Source organism: Alnus glutinosa, chromosome 9 (genome assembly GCF_958979055.1).
Source record: "Alnus glutinosa chromosome 9, dhAlnGlut1.1, whole genome shotgun sequence".
Lineage (NCBI taxonomy): Eukaryota > Viridiplantae > Streptophyta > Magnoliopsida > Fagales > Betulaceae > Alnus > Alnus glutinosa.
This window is the reverse complement of record NC_084894.1, coordinates 21,911,949-21,937,174: the sequence shown is the minus strand read 5'-3', so window position 1 is coordinate 21,937,174 and position 25,226 is coordinate 21,911,949. Positions and strand designations below refer to the sequence as shown.

General features: G+C 35.7%; 1 protein-coding gene across 2 annotated transcripts; it reads left to right on the top strand.

The window, feature by feature from the left end:
• The first annotated feature begins 14,375 nt into the window (after positions 1–14,375).
• LOC133878310 (UDP-galactose/UDP-glucose transporter 5B) lies at positions 14,376–24,979 on the top strand. Of its 2 annotated transcripts, none has more exons than XM_062316840.1 (11): positions 14,376–14,825; positions 15,637–15,750; positions 15,969–16,061; positions 16,235–16,300; positions 18,919–19,017; positions 19,875–19,954; positions 20,472–20,584; positions 23,928–24,001; positions 24,157–24,243; positions 24,347–24,415; positions 24,494–24,979. In XM_062316840.1, the coding sequence occupies exons 1-11, from the start codon at positions 14,712–14,714 to the stop codon at positions 24,611–24,613; spliced, it is 1,029 nt and encodes a 342-aa protein (XP_062172824.1). In that variant the 5' UTR covers positions 14,376–14,711; the 3' UTR covers positions 24,614–24,979. The 2 variants fall into 2 exon arrangements, with proteins under 2 accessions (XP_062172824.1, XP_062172823.1); XM_062316839.1 differs by having other exon boundaries at positions 14,379–14,825; positions 23,913–24,001.
• Positions 24,980–25,226: the final 247 nt, after the last annotated feature.

The window sequence follows — 25,226 nt, the reverse complement described above, 5'->3', positions numbered from 1 at the left end:
TCATAACATAAATGCGATTATGGGAAAATTTTGGTGGGGGCATAAGGAGAATGATTCGAAAATATCTTGGATGGCTTTGCGTGGTCCAGGGAGAAACAAATTGGCTGGGGGTCTGGGTTAACGGGATCTAGTAAGTTCTAATACTACTCTCCTTACTAAGCAGGGATGGAGGTTAACCAAGTATCCTGAAACTCTGGCAAGTAGAGTTTTTCAGGAAAAATATTATCGACCGGGGGATTTCTTGGGATCATCTCTGGGCTCTTGTCCTTCCTATGCATGGAGAATTATTTGGGAAGCAAAACCTTTACTAAGGGAGGGCCTCATGTGGGGGATTGGTGATGGCTCAAAAATAAAAATCAGAGGTGATAAATAAATCCCCTCAACCCAAACACACATGATCCAAGCAAATATGTAGAGTTTAAACATGGATGCTAGAGTTTGCGAGTTAACAAATTTTGAGACAAATTGGTGGAACATACCTCTTCTGGAGCAAGTTTTCCTGGTAGAAACGGTTGAACAGATTTGTAACATCCCTATTAGTCCTTGGGTGATGCATGATAGATTGGTTTAAACGGGAACCACTAATGGATAATTCTCTGTCCGTAGTGCCTATAATCTTGAATTAGATCGATTGGCTCGGCAACAAGGAAGCTGCTTGGTTAATCCTACCACCACTACAAAAAAACGGTTGATTCTAGATGGTTTTTTCCTAGATGGTTTTGAAAACCGTCTAGAATTAATGTTTTATGGTTGGCTTTTTTTGAAAATGTCAGTAAAAAAAAAAATGGACAGTTTACTAAAACCGTCCTTAAAACACTGACGGTTTGAATAAAACCGTTCGAAATTATAAAATTCTAGACGGTTTGAATCAAACCGTCCGTAATTAGAAAATCATAGACGGTTTGTTTCAAACCGTCTATATATTTATAGACAGTTTGAAAATAACCGTCTGGAACTTACTATTTCCGAGCGGTTTTTTCAAAACCATCCATAACCTTAGTTCTAAAAATATAATCAATCTCCAGAAAACTTCATACGTACTCTCTCTCTCTCTCTCTCTCTCTCTCTCTAGCTCGTACTTTGTCCGGCCCCTCTCTTTGTCAGATCGGCCCTTCTCCAATGATGCCCCGATGCGTCCCAGCTAGCCCGGGAGCCACACCCCTGACGCCCCGACGTTCAGCCAGCCGAAGCCCAAGGTACGGTTATTTTTAATTTTTACCTCATTTTTTTGCAATTTTTTTCCTTTTAAATTTTTAATTAGGTTGATGATGATATTTGATTATTTGGTTGAAAATTAAATGTAAGGCCATTTTATTTGTAGACCTTTCAATATTAAGCAAGTGCATTTCAGGACTCTTTTCCTTTGGACCCTTTTGATTTTTTTCACTAATTGTTTGAATTATGAATCTGGGTTTGTTGAGATTTGTTTTGTATTCAAAGATTTCAAGGTTGATTCTCATTTTTGTTTTCATTTTTTTGACATTTGTTCTGAAGTTGTTTTAACGAGTTCTTAAAAAATAAATGGAAGAGAAAACCCTCAAATGTTTAGGCACAAAACATATTAATTAAACAATGAATCTAACCGTGTAAATATCGTATCACTCATTTAAAATTAAAAACATATATGCTAGCTATTAGATCTGTAAATGATTTTGTGTGTTTTTTAGACCCTTTTGGATAAATTTTAATGGGCTGGTTTTGATTTTGGTTTTTGTTGGGTGATAGGGTTCAATCGCTGAAGGTGCTTTCTCAGGGTTACAACGATACCGCCTGGACGCTTCAGACTAAAACTAGCAGGTAAATACAATTATAAACTAACCCTATTAGGCTTATAGTTTGTTTTTGATAATCAAGTGGGTGGAGGGGTTTAGGTTTGCAATTGATAGTGTTTGTACAATTGTGATCTTTTGTGAGTACTTTCACTTGTTTTAGTTGAGGAAGGGCTTTGGTTGGGTTAATTTACTGCCCAGTCTTTTTCTTTTCTTTTCAAAATTATCGAATAAGGGGTCAAGTGTGTTTGCCGTTACACATAAAACTGTGTGGAAGTATTGTTACAATGCTCAAACCTTACCTTAATTTTTATCCTTGTTCGAAAGAATGTTCCCATAAAAGGTTTTATATTTATGTATATTGTATATGATCTTCTCCGGCACGGCTACTTCTATATTATTTTGAAACTATTGGAAATCTTTAAGCACTAATTTGTTTGTCAATTTTAAACAAATTAAATTAAACTACTAAATAACTGTAAGACCCTTTGAAAGGTAAGAATTAGAAAGCAAACAATAAGCTGATTAGCATGGTTTAATTTAATTTCTAGCTATACTAATTCTCACAAAGGAAATTGTCCATACAATATCATCATATATCCTTCCCTATCATCTTCACATGCCTTGACAGCTGATATTATTCAACTCTTAACGATTTCCTCCAATTTCGCATGTGAGTCACATTATTAAATACGTATTGTACAACTCTAAATACAATGAAAAGTAACCAAATACATCTTTTGTTGACGTATAGGATGCACATGGAGTCCTAATGGAACCAAACAATAGGGAACGTACCTCGCATCAACAGTTGGTGAAGCAATAGAGGGACCAATTTTGTAGCTGATACAAATCATACGTAAGAAAATTGTTGGTTTGAATAATTATTTGCCTATAAAAGCGTCACGAAACCCCGTTTTTTAAATAAGGTATCTAAATCACAAGTTAATAAGTTAGCCGAGGCGGATAGAATGACATTGGGAGAGAAACTTGTAAGTCATGCCAAAGGTCCAATGTTCGATGTTGTAGAATATAAGCGGTATGTGGTTAATGGCGTGTTGTACCGCATCCTGGATGTCGATGAAGAAAAAAAAAGTCAAAACAATAGAGTGCGTGTCACTACTGAAGATGGTCCCACCTACTACGGTAAGCTAACTTGAATAATCGAAGTTACATACTACAACTTAATGCGGTATTGCTTTTCAAGTGCGATTGGGCCGACATTCAACCGAATAAGGGATACAAAAAAGACGAATATGGATTCGATCTTGTAAATTTCAATAACCTAATACACACAGGTGCGCGAATAACCGATGATCCGTTCGTACTACTAAATCAAGTATCGCATGTGATGTCCCGAATATTATTTGTCATTTTAAGAATAAAACTTAATGGGATAAACAACTAAAATTAATTAGACGATTGGAAAATATAATGGGACGCATAGAGAATATTTTATGGACCAAAGAAATAAATTATATAAGAGGAAAATATGAGAGAATGAATGGGAAATGGAATAAATGTGAAAAATGGATTAAATAAGTGAAATTAATGTGGTGCGTCTGGACGGCTCAAAAGGCTCGTCCGGACGGTACCTTATCAACACAAGGCAGACGCTTGACTTAATTCGTCCGGACGGCTTGCAACGAGTGGCGCACGCCTACTTGAACGGCGCACATCCGGACAGTGGTTTGTGCCTGTCCGGACGGTCTGCTTAAATGGCGTGCGTCCGGACGGCTTGTGATACCCGTCCGGACGGGGTCCGAATTAAAAAAGGTCGAACGCCCTTTTCTTCTCGGCAACTCCGTTTTCTTCTTATTTTCTCTCGATTTTTCCACCTAAAAACCGTGATATCTTGAAATCCAGCCGTCCAATCTTAGATCCGACTTCAGTAACGTAATCCTCGAAGCCCGATCTACGTTTTGACCGAACGTTTTGAGGTATTTTCGTTTAATTCATGTTTTTGAGATTTTGGTTAAATCTTGCAAATGTGAGTTTAATTTAGTGCTTTCTTTAGGCAATGGGTTACTTGGAACTTGTTGGAGGCTACCCAAAGTGCTAATTTGAGTGTCAAATTATTTAAAGTCTGATGAAATGTGTTATTCCACAGTGACGCATTGTATGGTGATATCTAGAAAACCTAGTGCATAATATCCGTGCAGCCATGTGAGTATTCTACTCACTGAGAAATTATATTTTTATGTATTATGGATTTGTAAAATGTATATTGTTTTATGAATCTGAACCAACCATATGATGAAATATATGTTTTGGATAATTTGATTAGTTTGATTAGTTTGATTATGTTCAATTATATCAATGAAGTTTAAGAACTGATGCAAGAGTGAATTGTGTTGAATTGAGTTAAAGTGTTTTGAGTGTGTTGTGGTTGGAATTTAAATTATGCAAATAGTTTGAGAACATGTCATGTTGAAACTATTTATGTTTTATGAAGAAACTATATTTTGAATGATTTCAAAGTATTTGATGAAATGTCGGATTTGTTTAGTTTTAAAGGAACATGACTTAGTAACCGCATGATACAGTAGTGAAATATATACTGGTCAAGCACAGAACATAGAGCATGTAGTATAGAGCATACATACCCCAGTAGTATCAGTATATCAGTTTCAGCAGCATATCAGTATCAGCAGTATCATTAGCCCCAGTTTCATGCATATCATGTATAGCATTATTTTATGAGTGATGTTTTTATGTTATAAGTAGCTTTTACTAGACGTGTCGGTATGCATAAGTGTCTTAAATGAAAAGCACTTATGTATATTTCTATCGGATGGTCGCATGTGTTAAGATATCATACATTGAACTTGAATGTAAATGGATACATGACTGCCCAAGTGCGAGTAATGGCATGTTTATGAGCAAGAAGGTTGACTGTTATTGTTCTTCCGGAAAGACGTGTTAGCATAATTGAGTTTAACTCTAATGCTCTCATGATCTACTGACGTTCAAGGCACAAAGCTGAAATACGATTAAAGATGGTGTTGCGAGTGTTTTGTTGAAGGATGTTATCATAATATGGAAGAGTAAGATGCCATGTTTTATTGCTTAAGACCTGTGTGTAGGCGTGATATCTGTAATGGAGTGATCGTGTGCACATATGTCTGAGCGACCGACGAAAAGTATTATTATAGAGGGGTCTATATGGAGAAACTTTCAAGCGGTAAATTGGGACTTCTACATATATTCACAGCTATATAGTATGTTTTAAATGTTTTCTAGATAGTCGGTATTTGCTGTATTAGCTATTGGTAAATTGTGGCTGATATAGTGCCCGCGTGACTAAAAATAATATAAATGTTGGTTCTTTGTGAAAACTCAGTTAGTTTTATATCACTGAGGTCTTAGTATGTTTTATACTAAGGCAGTGAACTTATTCTTTCACCTATGCGGATGTGGATACTACCACAACCATGTAGATGAGGTTTCTTGGTTGTAGGTACCGTGGATGTAGATGACGACTAGTTTGCTTAGCGTATGGGATGCTATGATTAGAGCATATCGTGACAGTCATATGCCGGACTCATGGGTAGTCCGCATTTTTGGGTATTTTGTTATGGCTGGTGTCCTATGGGGCATGTATTTGCTGAGCTTTTTTTTTTGGTGTGTAATTGTAATAATATGTTTTATAAGCTTTAACCAGTTAGACATGTAATTGGCTTTTGTTGTAATTAACTGTTATGAATTAGATGTATTTCCACTTATGATATGTGTTCCGCTACACATTGATTATTATATTCCGCTGTTAGATGTAACTCTGATGATCTGGTGCATGTTATGGGGCATGTGTCATATGTTGGCTGAGCGACACGTAGTCGTACCACTGCGATGACTCGTTTTACGTTTTGTATATATATGAAAAAAAAAAAAGGTCGTCACATCGCAGGTGTATTATCTCGAGGATCCCAAAAATCCAAATTGGGCTGTTGCTATAAGGACAAAACTTAGAAATGTGTACGATGTTGGCAGTGGTGAAAGTGATGATTATGCCGAGGCTGACAGTTATCATGAGCACGAGCCGTTCAACGTCAACGTGACGAGAGACGTTGGTTTTGATGACATTGATTGCGCACGTAGTAATGTACCGGCCACTAAAGCAACATAATAATTGTATGTATGAATATGGTTAAACTATTAAATAGAATCTAAATATATGGTGTCTAGAATGACTTACTTATAGTCGTCTCACTTTTATTTTTTAAGCATGTCGTTTCCGTTGCTGCATATTGTATATTTTATTTACTATTAAATGTGACCCATTTTAATGTGTTTGCAGGTAGACATAGCCCCTAAACAAAGGACGCCGTAACCGAGAAAGGATTTTTGGACGCCTATAGACCGCACACTAGTTGAGCGACCGGTTGTAGAGTCAGACGATACGACACAAGATCCTAAAGAGACACAAGGGGGCGTAGATTGTCAATATGTACTTAGGGGTGTAAACGAGCCGATCCTGAGCTGGTATTGGCTGTTCGGGATCGGCTCGTTATGTAACAGTGAAGCTCGAGCTCGACACGAGCCTAAAATTCATGTGCGAGCTCAGCTCACATTGAAAAAATTATTGACCGAGCTCGAGCTCGATCATTTTGGTCGATCCCGAGCTCGAGCTCGGCTCAAGTGAAAAAATTTAAACAAATACAAACACAAAATTGTACAAATGAGTAGACCGCGAACCCTAGAACCAACCAACAAATTCCATACATGAAATCCTAGAAAAGCAAAGGACAGGAAAATAGAACGCAAACCTAAGTCGTGCGGCAACCTCCTGGGCGCGCTGCTTGGAGAACGTCAAGTCGTCTACGGTCAGCGGGACATTGTTGTAAGATGGAAATGATGGAGCTGCAAGTTGTATTAAGTGGATTGAAATGAGAAACAACGCCATTTTTGTTAAGCGAGAACACCATTTCCAGTGAAACCTTTAAGTTCAAAGAGAGAGATCGGTGAGTGAAGGAAATCAAGGAATGAAACGTTATTTTTGGAGCAGAGTGTGTCGTGCGACATGCGTGCATTGGGACCATGCCTCTGCCAAACTACCTCAGCCAGCATCAGACGACAAGTGGCGTGCATTTGCAGCGTCTGGTTCTCAACAGACGCAAAACCGGGGGCGAATTCTGGAAACCACGCGTGAGACTTAGCGTTTTCTGTATGAAATGCCTTCACTTTTTTTACGAGATGTGATAGGATGGTCTGACAACAAAATGTCATCATCATTTCATTTCAATATGATGGCCCGAGCTTTAGACCTTGCACTTCCCGTTGATGAGTATATTGGTGATTTGGGGGAATTCTACCCCCACAACATTTTTGTTTATTTCCTGAAGGTTACGTAAATGTTGAGGGTATTTTTTTTTAATCATGATTTGTTTTTTTGTTATAACCTCTCTTGTATTATGATAAATCTTTATTTTGCAAGCCATAGTTTAAGAGTAAAGAGTATAAGCATTTGCCAAATTCCATACTTAATAATAATTATTGGAAATTCATAGAAATTTAAGTGAAATTTAATGCAAAGTTTAAATTTTGAAAATTAATCTTAAATTTTTGAAAAAAATCATATTTAGTCCTTAGTTTTTTTTTATCTTATTTGAATTTAGTCATTGACTTTTTAATTTTAAGAATATGGTCATTAGGTTTTGCATAAATTTAAATAGGCACATCTGTCACTTTTTTCCTCAAGATTAATAGTTTGTCATATTTCATGTGTATCTCAATTAACACATTAGTGTATATATCAGTACTTAATATCAATGTCACATCATTAAGCGCCAAGTCATCCATAGAAAAAAAAAAAAAAAAAAGAAGAAGAAGAAGAAGAAGAAAAGAAGACACAACTCTAGAAACAAAAATCATATTCTTCGTCATCTTAATCTTCTAGATTTGTAAAATTAAATGAAAAACCGTTAAATTTGATACTGAAAAATAGACATTGACATTGTATTGGGTGCTAACAAAACCCCAGAGTATCAAATGAAACACATGTGATAAATGAAAAATCATTAAGTTTGACATTAAATTAATAGATGGATCAATTTGAAACTTGGGCAAAACCTAAAGACCTTATTTTTTAAATTGAAAACCTAAAGACTAAATCCAAATCAGATAAAAACTTAGGGACTAAATATGCTTTTCCCCTAAATTTTTTCATTAAAGGAAATTTTCTTTCTCTTTTGGTTTTGTCTTGAAATTTTAAAAATTCAAGAGTTAAAGTCTTAAAAAATCATGCAACTAATAGTCTAGGACTTTGAGCACATACTTAATTGTTTAATATTCAAAGTTTAATTTGTGTTTATGTAACACATACCGATAATAATGTGATTATGTGAACTAAAACTTATAGCTTATTTTCTAATTATATATTTATGAATTATGATACAACAATTCATAATCTAGATACTTACATATTTAATATAGGATCTAATGATTGTATCATATTATCTAAGTATTATTATATGATCTCGAACAAAAATGTATTATCATTTGATCTTGGATCTTAAAATGTGATCTAACGATTATTAAGTATATAATGATAAAAAAAAAAATGTAACAATAGTCAATATAAATATTAACAAACATTTATTAAGTTAAATAACATTAACAATTATAATTATTATATAATCATATGGTCCTATATATCTAATGATTTTGTTTTAATTTTTTTTTTGTAGTCTAATGATTATTATTTTATTATTATTATATGAACCACATTATCATTATATATGAATAATATGATTACATGTCGGAATTGTGATTACATCATATGATTAATGTGAATTCATATTTGCGTATGTAATCTATATACCTAATTATTGTATATAAGTATGATTAATAATTGTTAGATACTTCGAATCGTAAATCATACTTAACCATTGTATCTAAGTATCTAGATACTTAATTATTGTATTAATATGAAGCTTTATACTTCTATGGCATTATGCGGCTATACTTTATACTTGTGCTTAATTTTATTTTATTTTTTGACATGTTGTGCTTAATTTTTATGTGTGTATATATGTAATATTTTTTAAATTATGAATCATATCATATCATATGACTTATGAGATTACCTAGCTATGATAAGTATGATCGTTATGAGTCACAATTATCTTAATTTTTAACTATTTATCGATAATACTTAAATCATACGATCTAACAATTTATATGATTTTAGACCTTCGATCACGTAATCTAATAATTCATAAGTATGTAATGATAATACTTAGACTATATGATTATATTCATATGATATAGTGATTATATGTCATGTGGCACAATATTGTATTATTACATGATTATATAGTCATATTATGCAACATGAATAATATGATTAAATATTTAAATTGTCATTAGATCATATGATTAGCAGATTAAGTTTTTTTTTTTAAATGAACAAATTAAGTATTAATATTATTCACTTTTACTATTCAATATACATATAACCAATTAATTATTGCTACTTAACATATACACATCATATATATGTATATATATATATATATATATATATATATATACACGAGTCGATCCTTATACGAGCGAGTTCACGAGCTTTAATCAAGTCGAGCCGAGTTTATACGAGTTTGCATCGTTTTATAATCGAGTTTGATTTCGTGTTCACGAATAGCTTATTTAATAATCAATTCGAGCACAAGTCGAGTTTATTCGAGCCGATCTCAAGTAAGCTCACGAGTAGCTCAGCTCGTTTACACCCCTATATGTACTACATGAGCGACCGGTTGTAAGGTCAGACAATACGACACAAGACCCTAACGAGACGCAAGGGGGCATAGATTCTCAGCATGTACTACATGAGCAACTGGTTGTAGGATCAGACGATACAGCACAGGACCCTAACAAGACACAAGGAGCTGTAGATTCTGAACAATGTGTAGCACCTGATATGGAGTTTGGATCATCAGCACAATCAGGACCTGAGACTTCACAACATAGTGGTACTACTCGGGTGCCGCGTATATTACGGGATGAGAAAGTTTACACAATAGGTATGAATTATTTTATATTTGTTGATAGTCAATTACTTTGATAATCTTCTACTAATTTAGTAATAATCAAGTGTGACGTAATTTTTTTTTTATGAGTTACAGATGATGAGGGTAGAAAGAATGTTAGGACTGTTGGTAGTTCTAAGGACATATGGCACATACCTGATGGGGAAAAGGCGGTGATCGAATTCAACCTATCCTACCAACCAACCGGCCCGGGGGTCGAGAAATTTAGAAGGATTTGTGAGAAGATCATAAGAAATGGTCAATTTGTACAGTTGCATGGTAACTAGAGGAAATTACCATTGGAAGGGAATGAAGATATGTGGTGCACCCTAACGGTATGAAACTTTTTATTTCATGTCAATCACTTCTTATTTATAGTTTTGTAGCCTTACATTTCCAATTAAGCTATGGGATTTCATTTTTGGTGTAGACAAAATTTTATTTTGAGCCTGTTCACCTACTCGCACACATAAAAAGATTAACGTTGATGGACCTAGCAAAGAAAAGAAGGCAATACAGGTGCGAGATCAAGAAGAGTCTAAATTTGAAAGAAGGTGATACTGTAGAGTCTATGGTTAGTAGCGTTTTGACAACGCCAGTCTTCGATGCAGAAGACTTTGAAATGCATGTTGATACATGGTTGTCTTCGGTTGATAATGTATTTTCATTTATTTATTTTGTTGAAGAAATCCACATATTAACATTACCAAATTTATAGGAGAGGGCGTTGAAGTCCAAGACAAGCCGTGGCCAAAACGCACTTCTTCACACTCTGGGATCGAAGAGCATCCCATAGGTTGCACAAGAAATGGTACGTATAATATATAAACGTCCTCGGCTTATATGTATTGTAGTAAGATAATAAGCTTATAACTGATAATGTTAATGATATTGCAGGAGGAAGACATTGGAGAAACACCGAACCGAGATGATATGTTCATTGTCTCGCATACCAAGAAAGATGGAAACCCTGTGAATGCAGTAGCTGGGGAAGCTATCGTAAGTGGTAAATACGTAATATTAGTTCTATGTTCAAGTTTTCACCCTTGAATGTTTTGTGCAAGCGAAGATGAGAGAAATTATCGAGAATTAATCACCTACAGAACGAGTGTGTTCACAGGGGTCAGTCTATTGGTCGCATAACGATGCATGTGTACAAGTGCTAGGATGAGAACATTCCGGTCGTGTAAGCGGGGTGGGGCTAGGGCCGACTCCCGATAAATCCACCTCTTATACCTCCGGACAAGGATCGATCTCTAGTGCGCCTACTCCCAAAGAACTAGAGATGGCTGCTGAGATGGAACGTTTGAAGACTTTGTACGAAGCGCAAAGCATCAAACTGCAAGAGCAAAACAACAAGTATGAAGCGTAACAGGAAGAGCTTGCAGCCGTCAAACGTATGGTAGCCATGATTATAGCAAGGAAACAAACATCAATGGGAAACAACGAAGAAGGTGATGTTTTGGTTTACACTTAATTTTTTATTAATCAATCATTAATTGTCCCCTCTTACTGTTCATTGGGCTTGTTTTATTTTTATTTCAAATTCCACGAGAATAATTTATGGTTGAAGAGGAATGTTAACAATTTGTTGAATCTTGGAATCCTCGTGAACATGTCTTTTCTTGGGGGAAAACATCGTCAACTCGTATTTTCTATTAGCTACAATTTTAGCTGCTTATCAATGATCTTCTGTAGAACTTTGTACTTTTTGGTAGTGTAGGTGCCGAAATGGCTCTGTAGTGCAAAATACTGTCATTGTTTTCTCTATTCTATCATTAGCTTAGCAGCATGATATTGGCAGTTAAAAGTTAGCTACTTAATTCCTAATACTACTACTAGTTCAAGGATCTATTCTATCATTTTGGTGCGAAAAAGAAAAAATGAAGTTGCTTGTATGAGTATCTAGGCGATTATATTATAATCATTAGTTGTGTTTAGTTTTCACCTTGCAACATGTTAATCATAGCCTCATCAAGATGATTCTTACCTAACAATTTGGGATTTGTATACCTATTACAGCAAACACTAGAAGCATAAATGAAGAAGATGGTTGAAGCAAACAATGCACACAAGGCTGTAAATCGGATTCTCCTCTGAGCTTGCATGCATTGATGATTATAATGGTGCATGTAATATAAGTTTTAATTTTTTTGGATTTTAATTATGTATTTATATTTGAATTCTGTAAACGGTATGCATGAATTTTTGAAATATGTAAGCTAATGGACCATTGTTGTGAAGAGTTTGAATTTGGAAATAGATTTGGATTTGGATTTGGATTTGAATTTGAATTTAAATTTGGATTTGAATTTGGGATTTTGGAAATGGATTTGAAATTCTGTAGTAGGGATTTTTTTTGGATTTAATTATATATTTTAAAAAATATATATATTCGACCCAAACCGTCCAAAAAAATGTACATTTTCCCTATACAAAATTACAGACAGTTTGGGCCCAAACCGTCTGTAATTGCGAACGGTTTGGGCCAAACCATCCTCAACTCAAAATACCAACCAATTCTCCTGGACGGTTTAAAACTGTCCAGAAAAAACCGTATGGACCTTTTTCTAGATGGTTTTTTTTTTTTTTTTTTTTTTTTTTTCTTTCGATTTATGGACAGTTTAAAACTGTCCATAAATTCCTTTTTTGAAGAATCCACGAACAGTCCAATTGTTTCTTTGGTGTGTATGTAATGATATCTTACCCACCAAAGAAAAACTCTGGAAGAGGCATATTGTGGAGGACCCTCTCTATCCATTGTGTGGTACAGAAGTTGAATCCAGCACTCACGCAGTTTGGCTCTGTGGTGTAGCTAAAGCAGTCTGGTTTGAATGTTCGTCCCATATCCAAAAATGTATTAATGGGGATGCTGATTTTCTGACTCTTTTTAGCAATTTGAGTTCCAGGGCGGTGATAGATGATCTAGAATTTCTTGCTTTGATTGCACAACGGATATGGTTTAGGCGAAATCGGTACGTTTTTTTAAGGAGTGTTTACCCCCCCCCCCCCTCCCCCCACAGGCTGCTTGATTAAAGGTGCAAACGAGGCTCTTGCCGAATATAGGGAGGTTCATGCTTCAGCATTTTTGGACACACAACAAAGGCCACTCCCTCTGTCCAACTAGTGGACCAAGCCGGCTCAAGGTTTCTCAAAATTGAACTGGGATGCTTCCTTGACAAAAACCAAAGATTTATATGGGTGGGGATTGTTGCCCGTGACTCTGAAGGCAATGAGATTGCGGCTAAGTGTTCCTCCCAACGTTATATCTCGAATCCTTCAGTGGCAGAGGCATATGGTGCCAGACTTTGTGCTGAGTTCGGACAGTTTATGGGTCTCCGTATTGCGATCTTAGAGGGAGATGCTTTGGAGGTCGTGAACACGCTGAATCGGGTGGACGAGGATGCAGGTAAGTTCGGAAATTTGATCGGGGGAACTCGTCGATTGCTAAGGAGTTTTGATCTCCGGGCAATTAGGCATGTAAGGCGTGAATGGAACACGGTAGCCCATGCTCTCGCCAAATATGCTGCCTCCCATCCGCAAAACCAAGTTTGGTTTGGCACTCTCCCATCTTGTTTGTTCGAACTTGTAAACACCGAGTTAAATTTGTCTTTCTTCATAATGATATTACAAGTTCCCTTAAAAAAAAAGTTGTTAGATGGCAGATGGTTGCACTAACGATTGGATCTTTGATAATCTCCAAAATCTTTATGTTCTCTAGTTGTTGTTGATTTCTGTAAGTACATAGAGGGCAACAATGTCATTGTTATGAAAGTAAAATTTTAGTAGAAGACGTTGACATAACTTGCATTATTTTATCTTACAGTAATTGTAGTTTAATCAAATAATGATAGTTATAGTTATCTATCTAAGTCAGAGTCTTTTAATTATTTGTAGTACTATGGTGCATAAGTCATTTAATAGTAGGTTTCTCCAAGTTCGAGTTAGAATTATCTTCAAGTAGTTTATTTGTATTAGGAGTTTATCTTCAAATAAAGGTAGGAGTTCATTTCCTATTCGATGTCTTTGTAATTATCTTATTTATATACGTGAGTCATTAATAAAAAGTAAGTAGAATTAATCCAAAAACTCGTGTTTGAAAAGGTTTAGGCGCAGTTCCCTACCTTCTAAGTTCCCAATGGCAGGACCACGCGCAAAGGGCTGATGAAACATAATGCATAGTACACCAAGATCTTAGCCAAGATGAAAGAAAATAATGCAAAGTTAAAGTGTTGGATGCACAAAAAAATAAAGTCCAATGCCCTCAACATCCACAAATAGTGTCAATGTCACTGTCAACAGTTTTTTTTTTTTTTTTTAAATTAACTATTGAATATGTATGACCTACGTGTAAAAAACATATAAAATAAATAATTGTTGAAATTGTATAAAGATTTTAAACTTATCTTCTCTCTATTAGCAATGAGACAAAGTTGTGGGAAATGATTTTTTTTTAGATCGTACATCTTTTATACATTTTTTTTAAATAATTATTACATCCGATGGGTAACGTACGTGTAAATTTAACTGTCCCCACGGTGGAAGCGGCTGACGTGGCCATTTCCCTTTTTTCTTTGTTCTTTCTCTTTGACTCTTAATTCCCAGAAAAGAGAGAAAAAGTCGCCGGAGTGAAAGACACGCTGGTGGTCTCATTCACCACTACCACTTTTGATTTCTGTTAAGGAAAAAGCGAAGACTCGAACTTCTCTGTCTCTCTGTCTCTCTCTCTCTCTCTCTTCATTCTCTTTGATCCCTAATCTTCGGGCCCTTGCATTAACCGGTCGTTTTCTACTGGGACTCCTCTAGACGACGTCGTGTTGATATAGGTTTTGGTGAGATTAGAGCCTAATAATCTCTCTGACTTGTTAATGATCATACTTTGCGGTGGATCGTGTTGAGGGTGTGTGGATGGGCTATGGCGGAACCAACGTCAGGAGCAGGCGGTACTTGGAAAGAGGGCAAGTTATGGAAAATGGTTTTCGCTGTGGCCGGAATCATGACCACCCTTGTCACCTACGGTGTCTTACAGGTTTAATCATCGTTTTTGAAAACCTCTATTTGTTTATTTGTTTATCTCTGTAGATTGCAACTTTTGCCTTATTTCTAGTTACATATGTGCATTTCGCATTCGTTTATTTTGGTTCTTTCCACTGGATTGCTTATTTTTACCGAATAATCTTGATTTTTATAATCGTTCAAATCAATGAAATCGAGTCATATACACACCGCTAATGCTGTTTTTGTTATAGGTTGTCCATTATTGGCGCATGCATTTGAATGCTTGTGGCTTGTGTTCACTTTTTTCTCCTGGTGGAGGCCAAATCTTAAACCAGTAGAGCTCATGCATTTTTGGTTTCCTTTTTTTTTTTTTTTCCTTGATGAGAAAAATGAATTTATTAAGAAGAAGTTGAAAGTGTACTAGTTAGTCCAATTTTATTGCCTGTGTTGAAAAAAAATGAATCTTTAAAATTGTTAAGTTTTGGAGGATGTGTAGATTCTTACAAAATTATATGCTGAATGTTAATGTTTATTTTACTTAAAATCTCTCTCTTTCTCTCTCTCTCTCTCTCTCTCTCTCTCTCTCTCTCTCTCTCTCTCTCTTGTTTTTTCTTCTTCTTTCTGTTTCTCTTCTTAATAGAACATAGCAAGCCAATGAGCTCTAGCTCAAATATATATATATATGTTAGCTCTAGTTAAAATAGTAGTAGGTTGGGGGTGAGTTTGTGGTTTCAAGAGTCACTGGATGTGTGTGTAACCTATATATGTAGATTAATTACTTCAATTCTACGAGCTGTCAGTCATGTTGTTTGAAGCAATTCACAAAATTTCGTTTCATGCAGGAAAAGATCATGAGAGTACCATATGGGGTGAACAAAGAATTTTTTAGATTCTCGCTATTTCTTGTTTTCTGCAATCGGATTACAACATCTGCTGTCTCTGCAGGTGCTTTACTGGTGAGTAACTGTTAATTTAATATATTTTTGGTGGGGGTGTAGGACTTAGAAGTTGGTTAGTGTATTGCACAACTAATGATCACACAATTGGTATTTTCAACTATGTTTAAACTGCAAACTAAGCAATGTTGCTGTACCAATTGAGTATCTGTTGTTGCTTCAGCAACTTCTCACACTTGAATTCTCATTGTCTTCTTAATTTTTCTTTCCTCTTCTAGGCAAGTAAAAAAGCCTTGGACCCAGTTGCTCCCCTTTACAAGTACTGCCTTGTGTCAGTATCAAACATACTAACCACGACATGTCAGTATGAGGTAAGCTGTGTAGATTTTCGGTGTTTCTTAACATGATTATCTGTCCATAGGTAATACTAATTTGCTTGATTTCTCTGTTTCTTTTTTACAAGTTTTTTGAATAAGTAGTTTCTGTTTCAAGTTGATAAATTATGTACATTATGTACACTATAATGACACAAGGCTTGCTGCAGGCCCTTAAATATGTCAGCTTTCCTGTTCAGACACTTGCTAAGTGTGCTAAAATGATACCTGTTATGGTAAGTTAATCGTTGATTTATTTATAATGGTAGTTACAGTGCATTCATTTAAAATTCTTTTAGTGTGCAAAATGTTTTTACGCTAAAGTGATTATACTTTTTTTATTTTTTATTTTTATTTTTTATATTACCATTGTTAGTTTTTCTATAACCTTCTATTTGTGCATGTATCCCTACGTCTATAAATGAAGAGCTGCTTCTTGTGGGTGCTTCAGATTGTGCTTTCTGATAGTGCTGTTCCTGTACAATATACTGGAAAGTGGAAAGTTTCTGTAGTTCTGTTTTTATTTATTATCTCTCTTGAGTCTTTAGATTTGGAAATTGGTTATAATTTCTCCTCATTCTTAACTCTTTATCCTGTAAGAACTCTTTCCATGATATCATTTACCAAATTTTTTGGTGACATTGTGTATAATTTATGGGTTTGATTTATCAAATCTGGATAGCACAGAACCCAACAACCCCTATCAAGTAATCAATCGAAGAGGAATGTTGAGAGATTGAGAGGAGGGGGATGGGGGATCGAGAGATTGGTTAATGGTGCGCCAACAGGTTTCTTTCAAAGCTCGAGGGAGATTAGACAAGACGATCCTCTTTCTTCTTTGATGTTTGTGGTAGTTATGGAAGCGCTTAGTAGGATGTTGAATGAGTCTATGCTCAAAGGCTTGTTGTCTTGTTTCTCGGTGGGTATAAGGGATAATAAAGCTTTAGTGGTGAATCATTTGCTGTTTGCTAATGATACATTAATTTTCTGTGGTGCACAGGCTGATCATGTTTGAAATTTGAGGTGTACCTTTTTATGTTTTGAAGCGGTGTCAGGGTTGAGGATTAATCTAGGAAAATCTGAATTGGTCCCTATTGGTGAGGTGGATGATGTGGAGTCTTTGGCACATATTTTGGGTTGTAGAATTGGGTCTCTGCCGATGACATATTTATGGCTGCCGTTAGGGGCATCGTTTAAATCTCTTTCTATTTGGAATGGGATTATTGAGAAGGTTGAGCGAAGGTTGGTTAGTTGGAAAAAGCTTTATTTATCCAAGGGTGATAGGTTACGTTGATTTATAGTACACTGCCCAGCATTCCTACTTATTATTTATCTTTGTTTCCTATTCCTGTGAGTGTAGCCAAGAAATTGGAGCGGCTTCAAAGGGAGTTTCTATTGAATGGTATGGGGGATGAGACTAAATTTTATTCAGTCAATTGGCATCGGGTTTGTTCTCCAATCAAGGTTGATGGTTTGGGAGTTCGTAATATTATTAAATTTAACCAAGCCTTATTGGGGAAGTGGATATGGAGGTTTTCGCAGGAACGTGATGCTTTGTGGAGATCAGTGATTGAGGTGGAGTATGGGAGTGTGAGGGGAGGTTGGAGTTCTTTGCCGGTGACGAGGTCTTATGGTGTGAGTGTTTGGAAGTTTATTCGAAGGGGGTGGGATACTGTAGCCAAGTACTTACGTTTTGAGGTGGGTGAGGGGTCTCATATTCGCTTTTGGCATGATTTATGGTGTGAGAACAGGCCTCTCAAGTTGTGCTATCTAGCTTTGTACTCTATTGCTCGTTTTTCAGATGCTTGGGTGGTGGATAATTTGTTTGTGGTTGGAGGTGTGGCTCATTGGAATGTACTCTTTACACGTTATGCTCAGGATTGGGAGGTGGAGATGGTGATATCCTTCTATGAACAGTTATACACTATTTGGATTCGGCACGGAGAGGTTGATAGGGTGGTGTGGAATCTTTCTAAGAAGAGGAATTTTGAAGTGAAGACTTTTTATAAAACATTAGTTTGTCACGAGGCGGCCTATTTTCCTTGGAAGGGTATATGGCGTGTTAAAACTTCGAAGCGGGTGGCGTTCTTTGTTTAGACAATTTATGTAGGCGTGGTATTGTGGTGGTAGAGTGGTGTGTTATGTGCAAGAAGCACGGGGAATCCGTTGATCACCTTCTTCTACATTGTGACGTGGCACGGGTTGTTTGGAGTTATTTTTACAGTTTATTTTGGGTGGAGTGGGTTATGCCTAGTAGTATTTTGGATTTATTGAGTGGTTGGGGCACCTTGCTAGGTCGTGGTTCTGCTATCTGTATTTGGAAGCAGGTTCCTTTATGTGTTTTGTGGGGCTTGTAGCGTGAGAGAAATTCTAGGCTTTTTGAGGATGTGGGGGTTACGGTTGGAGCTCTTTGTAGAAATGTACTTAATATGTTATATTTGTGGGTGTCGGCGCATAACCCGGGTTGTATGTCGTTTGCTGATTTTTTACTTACATGTTCATTTATCTCCTCTAATTAGGGGCTCTTTTACACCTTTTAATGAAATTATTACTCATCAAAAAAAAAAATTTATTGTTCATGATCTATTAGAGGTATGATGAGGAAGATGTAGCGGGGGGGAAAAGGAAGGGTTGAATGCTATAAGTTCTTTGAGAAACGACCTTATTTTCATCTTCATCGTTTTTCCTTTGTTGCATAATTTGTGTGATAGAGGCATTCCTGAAGATTAGGTGAAGTGATGGCTTTGCTGAAACTTATATTTTTTGTTGCCTTCACCTTTAATTGTCTCCACATTATGCTTCTTATTATGAATATAAGTTGTAATTCTTATTTTACTTTCTAATTGTTATACAGGTTTGGGGCACTCTTATTATGCAGAAGAAATATGGAGGACATGACTATTTGTTGGCTTTTATAGTGACCCTGGGCTGTTCAATATTTATTCTATATCCGGTAATAACAGTGGTCCTATTATCCACTTCTTAGCCTAATTTGAGACCAACCTTTTTTTTTTTTTTTTGTAAGATATGAACCTAAGACCTACACCCACTCCACCTTTTGCCACTTGCTCGGGGGCTTACTACTTTTCCCCTTGTGTACACATATGTTGTCGTCTGAATGATGTATACACTCTCACTTGTTTTAGGTCTTTCAGATACAACTTCCATTAAAATCAAGAGCAGCATTGACAGATAACAAGCTACCTCTGATTAGTTTTTTTTTTTTTTCTTCTTTTTTTTTAAAAAAATAATATTATAGCCACCCTTGTGCAACATTTTCATACATTTTGAATATTAGTTTCAAATATTCATCCTTTTTTTTTATTGCATATCACAGAAGTGTGATGACCACACTGTCCAATAGTGCTGTTAGTTTCATAGTTGCCCACAGAACTACTGAAACTCATACTTATCAAAAAACTACTGAAACTCTTACTGGTCAATTACAAATCTGATACAATTCAGGGTACTTAGTTAACTTGAAAACACGTGCCAGCCACTTATATACCTACATTTTTTAACAACCATGCTGCATCTAACCTCAACAATGACCACCTTGTCGTTTGAATATTTGAGTATGCACATTGAATTTTGTCATTTGACCGCACATGTAGCACAGTAGACGACTTTAGACAGTATCTATTACAGTGAATAATGTTCTCATATGTCTATAAAATGAATGCTTGTGGTTGTTGATATGTGATATTCCTGTGATGGACTCTGTTGTTGATGATGCACAAGAACCTGAACTAACTTCAGTTTAACTTGAATGTAAGCTGAAGTAATTCTTCTGTGTTTTCTTTACTGTAGGCAGCATCTGACATTAGCCCATACGGTAGAGGAAGGGAAAACACTGTTTGGGGCGTCTCCCTGATGATTGGTTATCTTGGGTAACATATTTGAAACTCATATCCTACCATTATGAGGATAACTGATTTGCAAATTGATATGGTAGTAGCTGTTAATTTAGATATTAATCATAATTTTTCTTGATGTTACAATATAAGCTTTTAATTATTTATTATTTTATGGATGCCTTTAGGTTTCTATAAGAAGTCTGGCACTGTATCTTACACCTTATGGCGTTTACTCCTCACACATTGGGCAAGTGAAACACCTAGAATGCTAGAGGAAGATCATATCAATAGTTTTTACTGGCAATAATGCCCATTAAGCTGTATTGCACAGATACATATTAACAGCTGGCTCCATCACAGCGATATTATATAATTTTCTTAATTCTTCATTGCTTATCATCCTCATATCAACTTGGTTGTTAACATGTCCATTTAAGATTGGTTTGTGATTAGCTTTGAAACCTCTACCTTCTAAATGATTAGATTAGAGGCTATGGATGGATGTCTATTGTTTCCCATATATTCAGATGCTCATCTGTGTGCTTGACAGGTTTGATGGATTTACAAGCACATTCCAAGACAAACTTTTTAAAGGCTATGATATGGAAATACACAACCAAATATTCTACACAACATCGTGTTCTTGTATTCTTAGCTTGATAGGTAAGCTTCTTATTGTTATTTCAATCTTGATACTCTTAAACACTCTGGTTACATTTTGGTTATGGAAGGACATATATGGGGTATGGGGCTGCATGCAGAAGCATTATAGATGGTATATTGTTAGAATTTTGCTTTCTTTAATCTGTTTGAATGCATTTTGAATGTTATGTTATTAGTAAGCTTCTTATTGTTATTTCAATCTTGATACTCTTAAACACTCTGGTTACATTTTGGTTATGGAAGGACATATATGGGGTATGGGGCTGCATGCAGAAGCATTATAGATGGTATATTGTTAGAATTTTGCTTTCTTTAATCTGTTTGAATGCATTTTGAATGTTATGTTATTAGGACATATGTCTGATGGCTTCAAGATTTTGTTACTCAACTATGAGTTACCATCAGTAAGGGATTAGTGTTAATTTAGTGGCAGTCTCAAGATAGGATTTTACCTTTTTGCACAAATAAGGATTCAAAATTTACGTATGTTGAGCCTTCTCTCACTGTTGAATGTAGTTTAGTAATTCAACTCATCTCTACCAAGCCTTTATCCCAACCAAATTGGAATTAATCCCATTAAATCCATGGAAATAATTGGAAGCTATGTAACAAGGTCACTTCTATTTTGAAGTTTAGCCATGTCAATCACTATGATGTATTTGTCTCAGAAACCATTTTAAGCACATGGGACATTGAAATACAAACCCTGGATGTTTTCATCTCTATGCATGATAGAAAATTTATGTCATTTAAGTGCGAGGCAAATATTGAGCTTTGCGTGTCAGCAATGTGTTGAGTGACAGTAAGCTGATAATTTTGAGACTTTCTCTGAAGCTTGTAGTTTGTGTACCACGTGTTATGCAGAGGCACAAAGTTCAATGTAGACTCTATGTCAAACATGCAAACATGCATATTTGTTGTACGTGTATATGGAATTGGTATCTAGTATTTAATCTGTGCTAGCTAGTTAATGTGCTATCTTTATTTGGAACATGAACTGATTCGCCAGATCAGCTACAAAGACACTCTCAAGATGCTTAATAATTTCTGCTTGCCTTGTCTTGAAATGGAGACTTTATCGTTGGTGTTTGTAACAGGTGTTCAATTTACCTAAAATTTATCTTGTGCTATCAACCTAGAGAATAGGGTCTTTATTTTATTTTGGGAAAAATATAAAATCAGTCCATGTAGTTATACCGATTTGCAATAAACTCCATGTGATAAAAAAATGTTATGAGAGCTACCTGTGGTATACAAAAATAACAAACAGGTCCCTAAACCCAACTTCCCTCTAATTTTTTGACGGAAACCGTTAAATGCCATGTAAGCACCAATAAGATTATGACGCGTGTCACCCATAATATAAAAAATTATTAGTATATAAATATTTACTTTTTATTTTTTTATTTAAAAAAATCGGAGACTGAACTTCACATGGAGCTGTGATTATAGCAATTGTTGTGGCCATTCCTACGGCAAGGAGTGAAAATGAGAGCACCGGATGCATTAACAGTTCTCATTCGTAGGGATTCTCCTTCCATGACCGAAACATCCAAAATAAGGTGTGGAGTTTTGATCTTTCTTTCTCTCGCTCTGTTTCTTCTCTGTTCTCTTCTATCTCTACATGATTTATTCTTTCTTGGTTTGATGTTCGAAAATGGTGCCACAATGTTGTTTTGATCTTGGTGAAGGAAAAAGGAGTCCTAAAATGAAACAGGTGTTTACGTTTCTTTTTTGGTTTCTTGGAGCATCCGAAATGAATTGCTTGAAGCATCCAAAATAACGTGATGGTGATGATCTTTTCTGAGACCGAACTCCACATAGAACTGTGATTATAGCAATTGTTGTGGCCATCCATACTACAAGTAGTGAAAATGAGAGCACCGGATGCATTAACAGTTTCTCATTCATATATTCAGGTGGCTGGCCTATATTATAAAGAAGTCCTAAAATGAATAGGGGTGGTTTGGCCACCCCCCATTTGGCCAAAAGGGTTGCTCGACCACCCCTTGTTCCAGTTTGTTTTTTAGTTTTTATTATGGATGACACGTGTCATAACCTGATTGGTGCTAAAGTGGCATTTAACGGTTTCCGTAAAAAAATTAGACGGAAGTTGGGTGTAAGGACCTATTTGTTATTTTTGCATACTATAGGAAGCTCTCATAACATTTTTATATCACAAGGAGCTTATTGAAAATCGGTGTAACAGCAAGGACTTATTTTGCATTTTCCCATTTATTTTTCTGTCTCTGAGAACTTCGATGCCTTTTTGTCAAAATTTACTGGAATCATGCCTTTCCTCGTCAGGTACATTAATTTGATCTTGTGTAATTTAGTTTATTCAGGAATTCAGTTGGAACAATTTGTCACCTGCCAATCATTTGCAACAGTAAATTCTTGTTATCACATTTATTATCCTCTCAGTTGACTCAAGAAGTGATAGTTTTGGTTTTTATTTTTCCCTATCATTACCATATCTCAAAGTTGAGCAAGGAGATTTTTTTTATTACAGGACATGTGTCTATCCATTGTCAGGAAGCAAAGATTCTATAGTCTCATTTTTCTATAACCAATTTTTAAGAGGAAAAACATGTTTTATAAACAGAGCATTTTCAAATAGTTTTGGCAATGATTTTGGTAGTAATACCTTGGTGATGTAGTGAACATGGCAATGGTAGCGGGTGGTAACATAGGTGGTCATGGTTGGTAATGGTGGTTGCAGTGTTGAGAGCTGCAATGATGGTGGTGGTAATGGGTGGCAGTGGTAATTGTGAACTTGTAATGGTAATTCTGGACAATGGTGTTGCCGAGAAATAGGAGTGAAAATTGAATTTTGAGGGACCATGAATTTTCAGATTTCATTTTTTCTTTTTCAATTATTAAAAGTGAAATTTTTGTCTTTGTTCTTTTGTTAGGCATGCCAAACTCGTTGAATGAGAAATAACTTTTCCTTCTTTATAAATAGGAAAACAGAGTTTAAGCTTATCCAGACTTGGACTAACTTTTTTGGTATATAGTGAGCCATAAATGAAAGTATTCTCATATGTAACATGACTGAGATGATCCTTTCTGCCCTTCCCCTTTTCACTTTCTATTTGATTGACGAAGGGTAATTGTACTTAGTTGAATTTAACTTATATATCTATGTTTTTATAAGTTTTTACGGAAAAACACAAGTCCACAGGAGGTGCACATGAAAATTCCTAAATTAGAACCCAAACATGAGAAACTTTAATATATCTTCTGTGCCTAAGCGTCTTGTACTTCTTTCAGATAAGATTCTTTCTTTGTTTCATTTTAGTGGTTGATGTTCATCATTCTGATTTAGGTCTTATATTACAAGGGAATCTACTTCCAGCAATAGATTTTGTTTATCGCCATAATGATTGTTTCTTTGATGTCGCATTGCTTTCCACTGTAAGTGATCTTTACCCTCTTGTTATGTTTTTTTTTTTTGGGGACCATTTTTAACAGTTCAGTAGTCACTATTTATGCCCAATTGATACCATATTTTCATCCCCTCCTTGGACCCCTACCCCAGTATTCTCTTTTAATATGAATTTTTGTTGCAGGTTGCAACAGCAAGCCAGTTTTTCATTTCTTACACAATTCGCAATTTTGGCGCCCTTACTTTTGCCACCATAATGACCACAAGACAGGTGAAATATAAACCTCTATGTTAACTGTTTATCTTCTTTCATTTGTCCCCCACAAATATGCTTCTGATGGATGGTATCTTCTCAAATCTCTTTGTTGATGAAGTTGGTGAGCATCATGCTGTCGTGTGTGTGGTTTGCCCATCCTCTTACCTGGGTACAGTGGATCGGAGCTGTAAGCATCAATTTGAATCATTTCCTAAACATTTTATTTTTTGAATCCTTATAACACAACATTGTATTCATCGGCCAGGTTACTGTCTTTGCTTCCCTTTATGCAAAAAGCTTTATGAGAAATCCACCTCAAAAATCTTTACCTTTAGAAGCTATGGAAAATGGAGCTTCTAGTCCTGTGAAGGAGAATCCGCGATGATATCTGGTACTTGTAACTGTCTCTAACATTGGTACTAGGCAGCTTTAGTTTTTTAGTGCAAAAGCTGCATAATGAACTGAGAAGGCTCATGCAGGAACTGAGTCAGCAGCAATCATTTCTGATATACAGAGTTTAAAAGATCTTATGATCCCCGATTTTTGGATAGTTAAGATAAATCATAGATTAACTAAAGGCTAAAGCCAAAGGAATGTTTTTATTTATTTGTTTGTTTTTTGGAACTTGGATTCGAATGACTAAAAAGAATTTCCCATGCAGTTGCTTAAGCGACATTTTGCTTGTTTGGCTGAGCAGTGTAATTTGAGGGGGGGAAAAAAAACAGTATAGAAAGAAAAGTTTTGAGGCTAATTGTTGAACTTTTTATGTGCTTGTAAGGCCAATAACCAATGAATTGTGATTCATGAATTCGGATATAAGTTTCCTCCGAAATCCCACATTTCTTACATGCCAAATGGTAAGAATCCTTGACCCCTCCCCAAAGGTCATTTAGCACTTGTTCCATTACATCAAACCCTAAACTAAATCAAGCAGCTCTCAATCAGCTTATTTCTGTCTCTTAATCAGTCACTCTACCCTAAAACTCTTTTTTTTTTTT

What these genes read in the sequence shown, in the direction of transcription:
- LOC133878310 (XM_062316839.1), top strand. Translation starts at nt 14,712, where the DNA reads ATGGCGGAACCAACGTCAGGAGCAGGCGGTACTTGGAAAGAGGGCAAG. An exon ending in TCACCTACGGTGTCTTACAG is followed by an intron (nt 14,826 to 15,636) that starts GTTTAATCATCG and finishes CGTTTCATGCAG; the next exon opens with GAAAAGATCATGAGAGTACC. An exon ending in TCTCTGCAGGTGCTTTACTG is followed by an intron (nt 15,751 to 15,968) that starts GTGAGTAACTGT and finishes TTCCTCTTCTAG; the next exon opens with GCAAGTAAAAAAGCCTTGGA.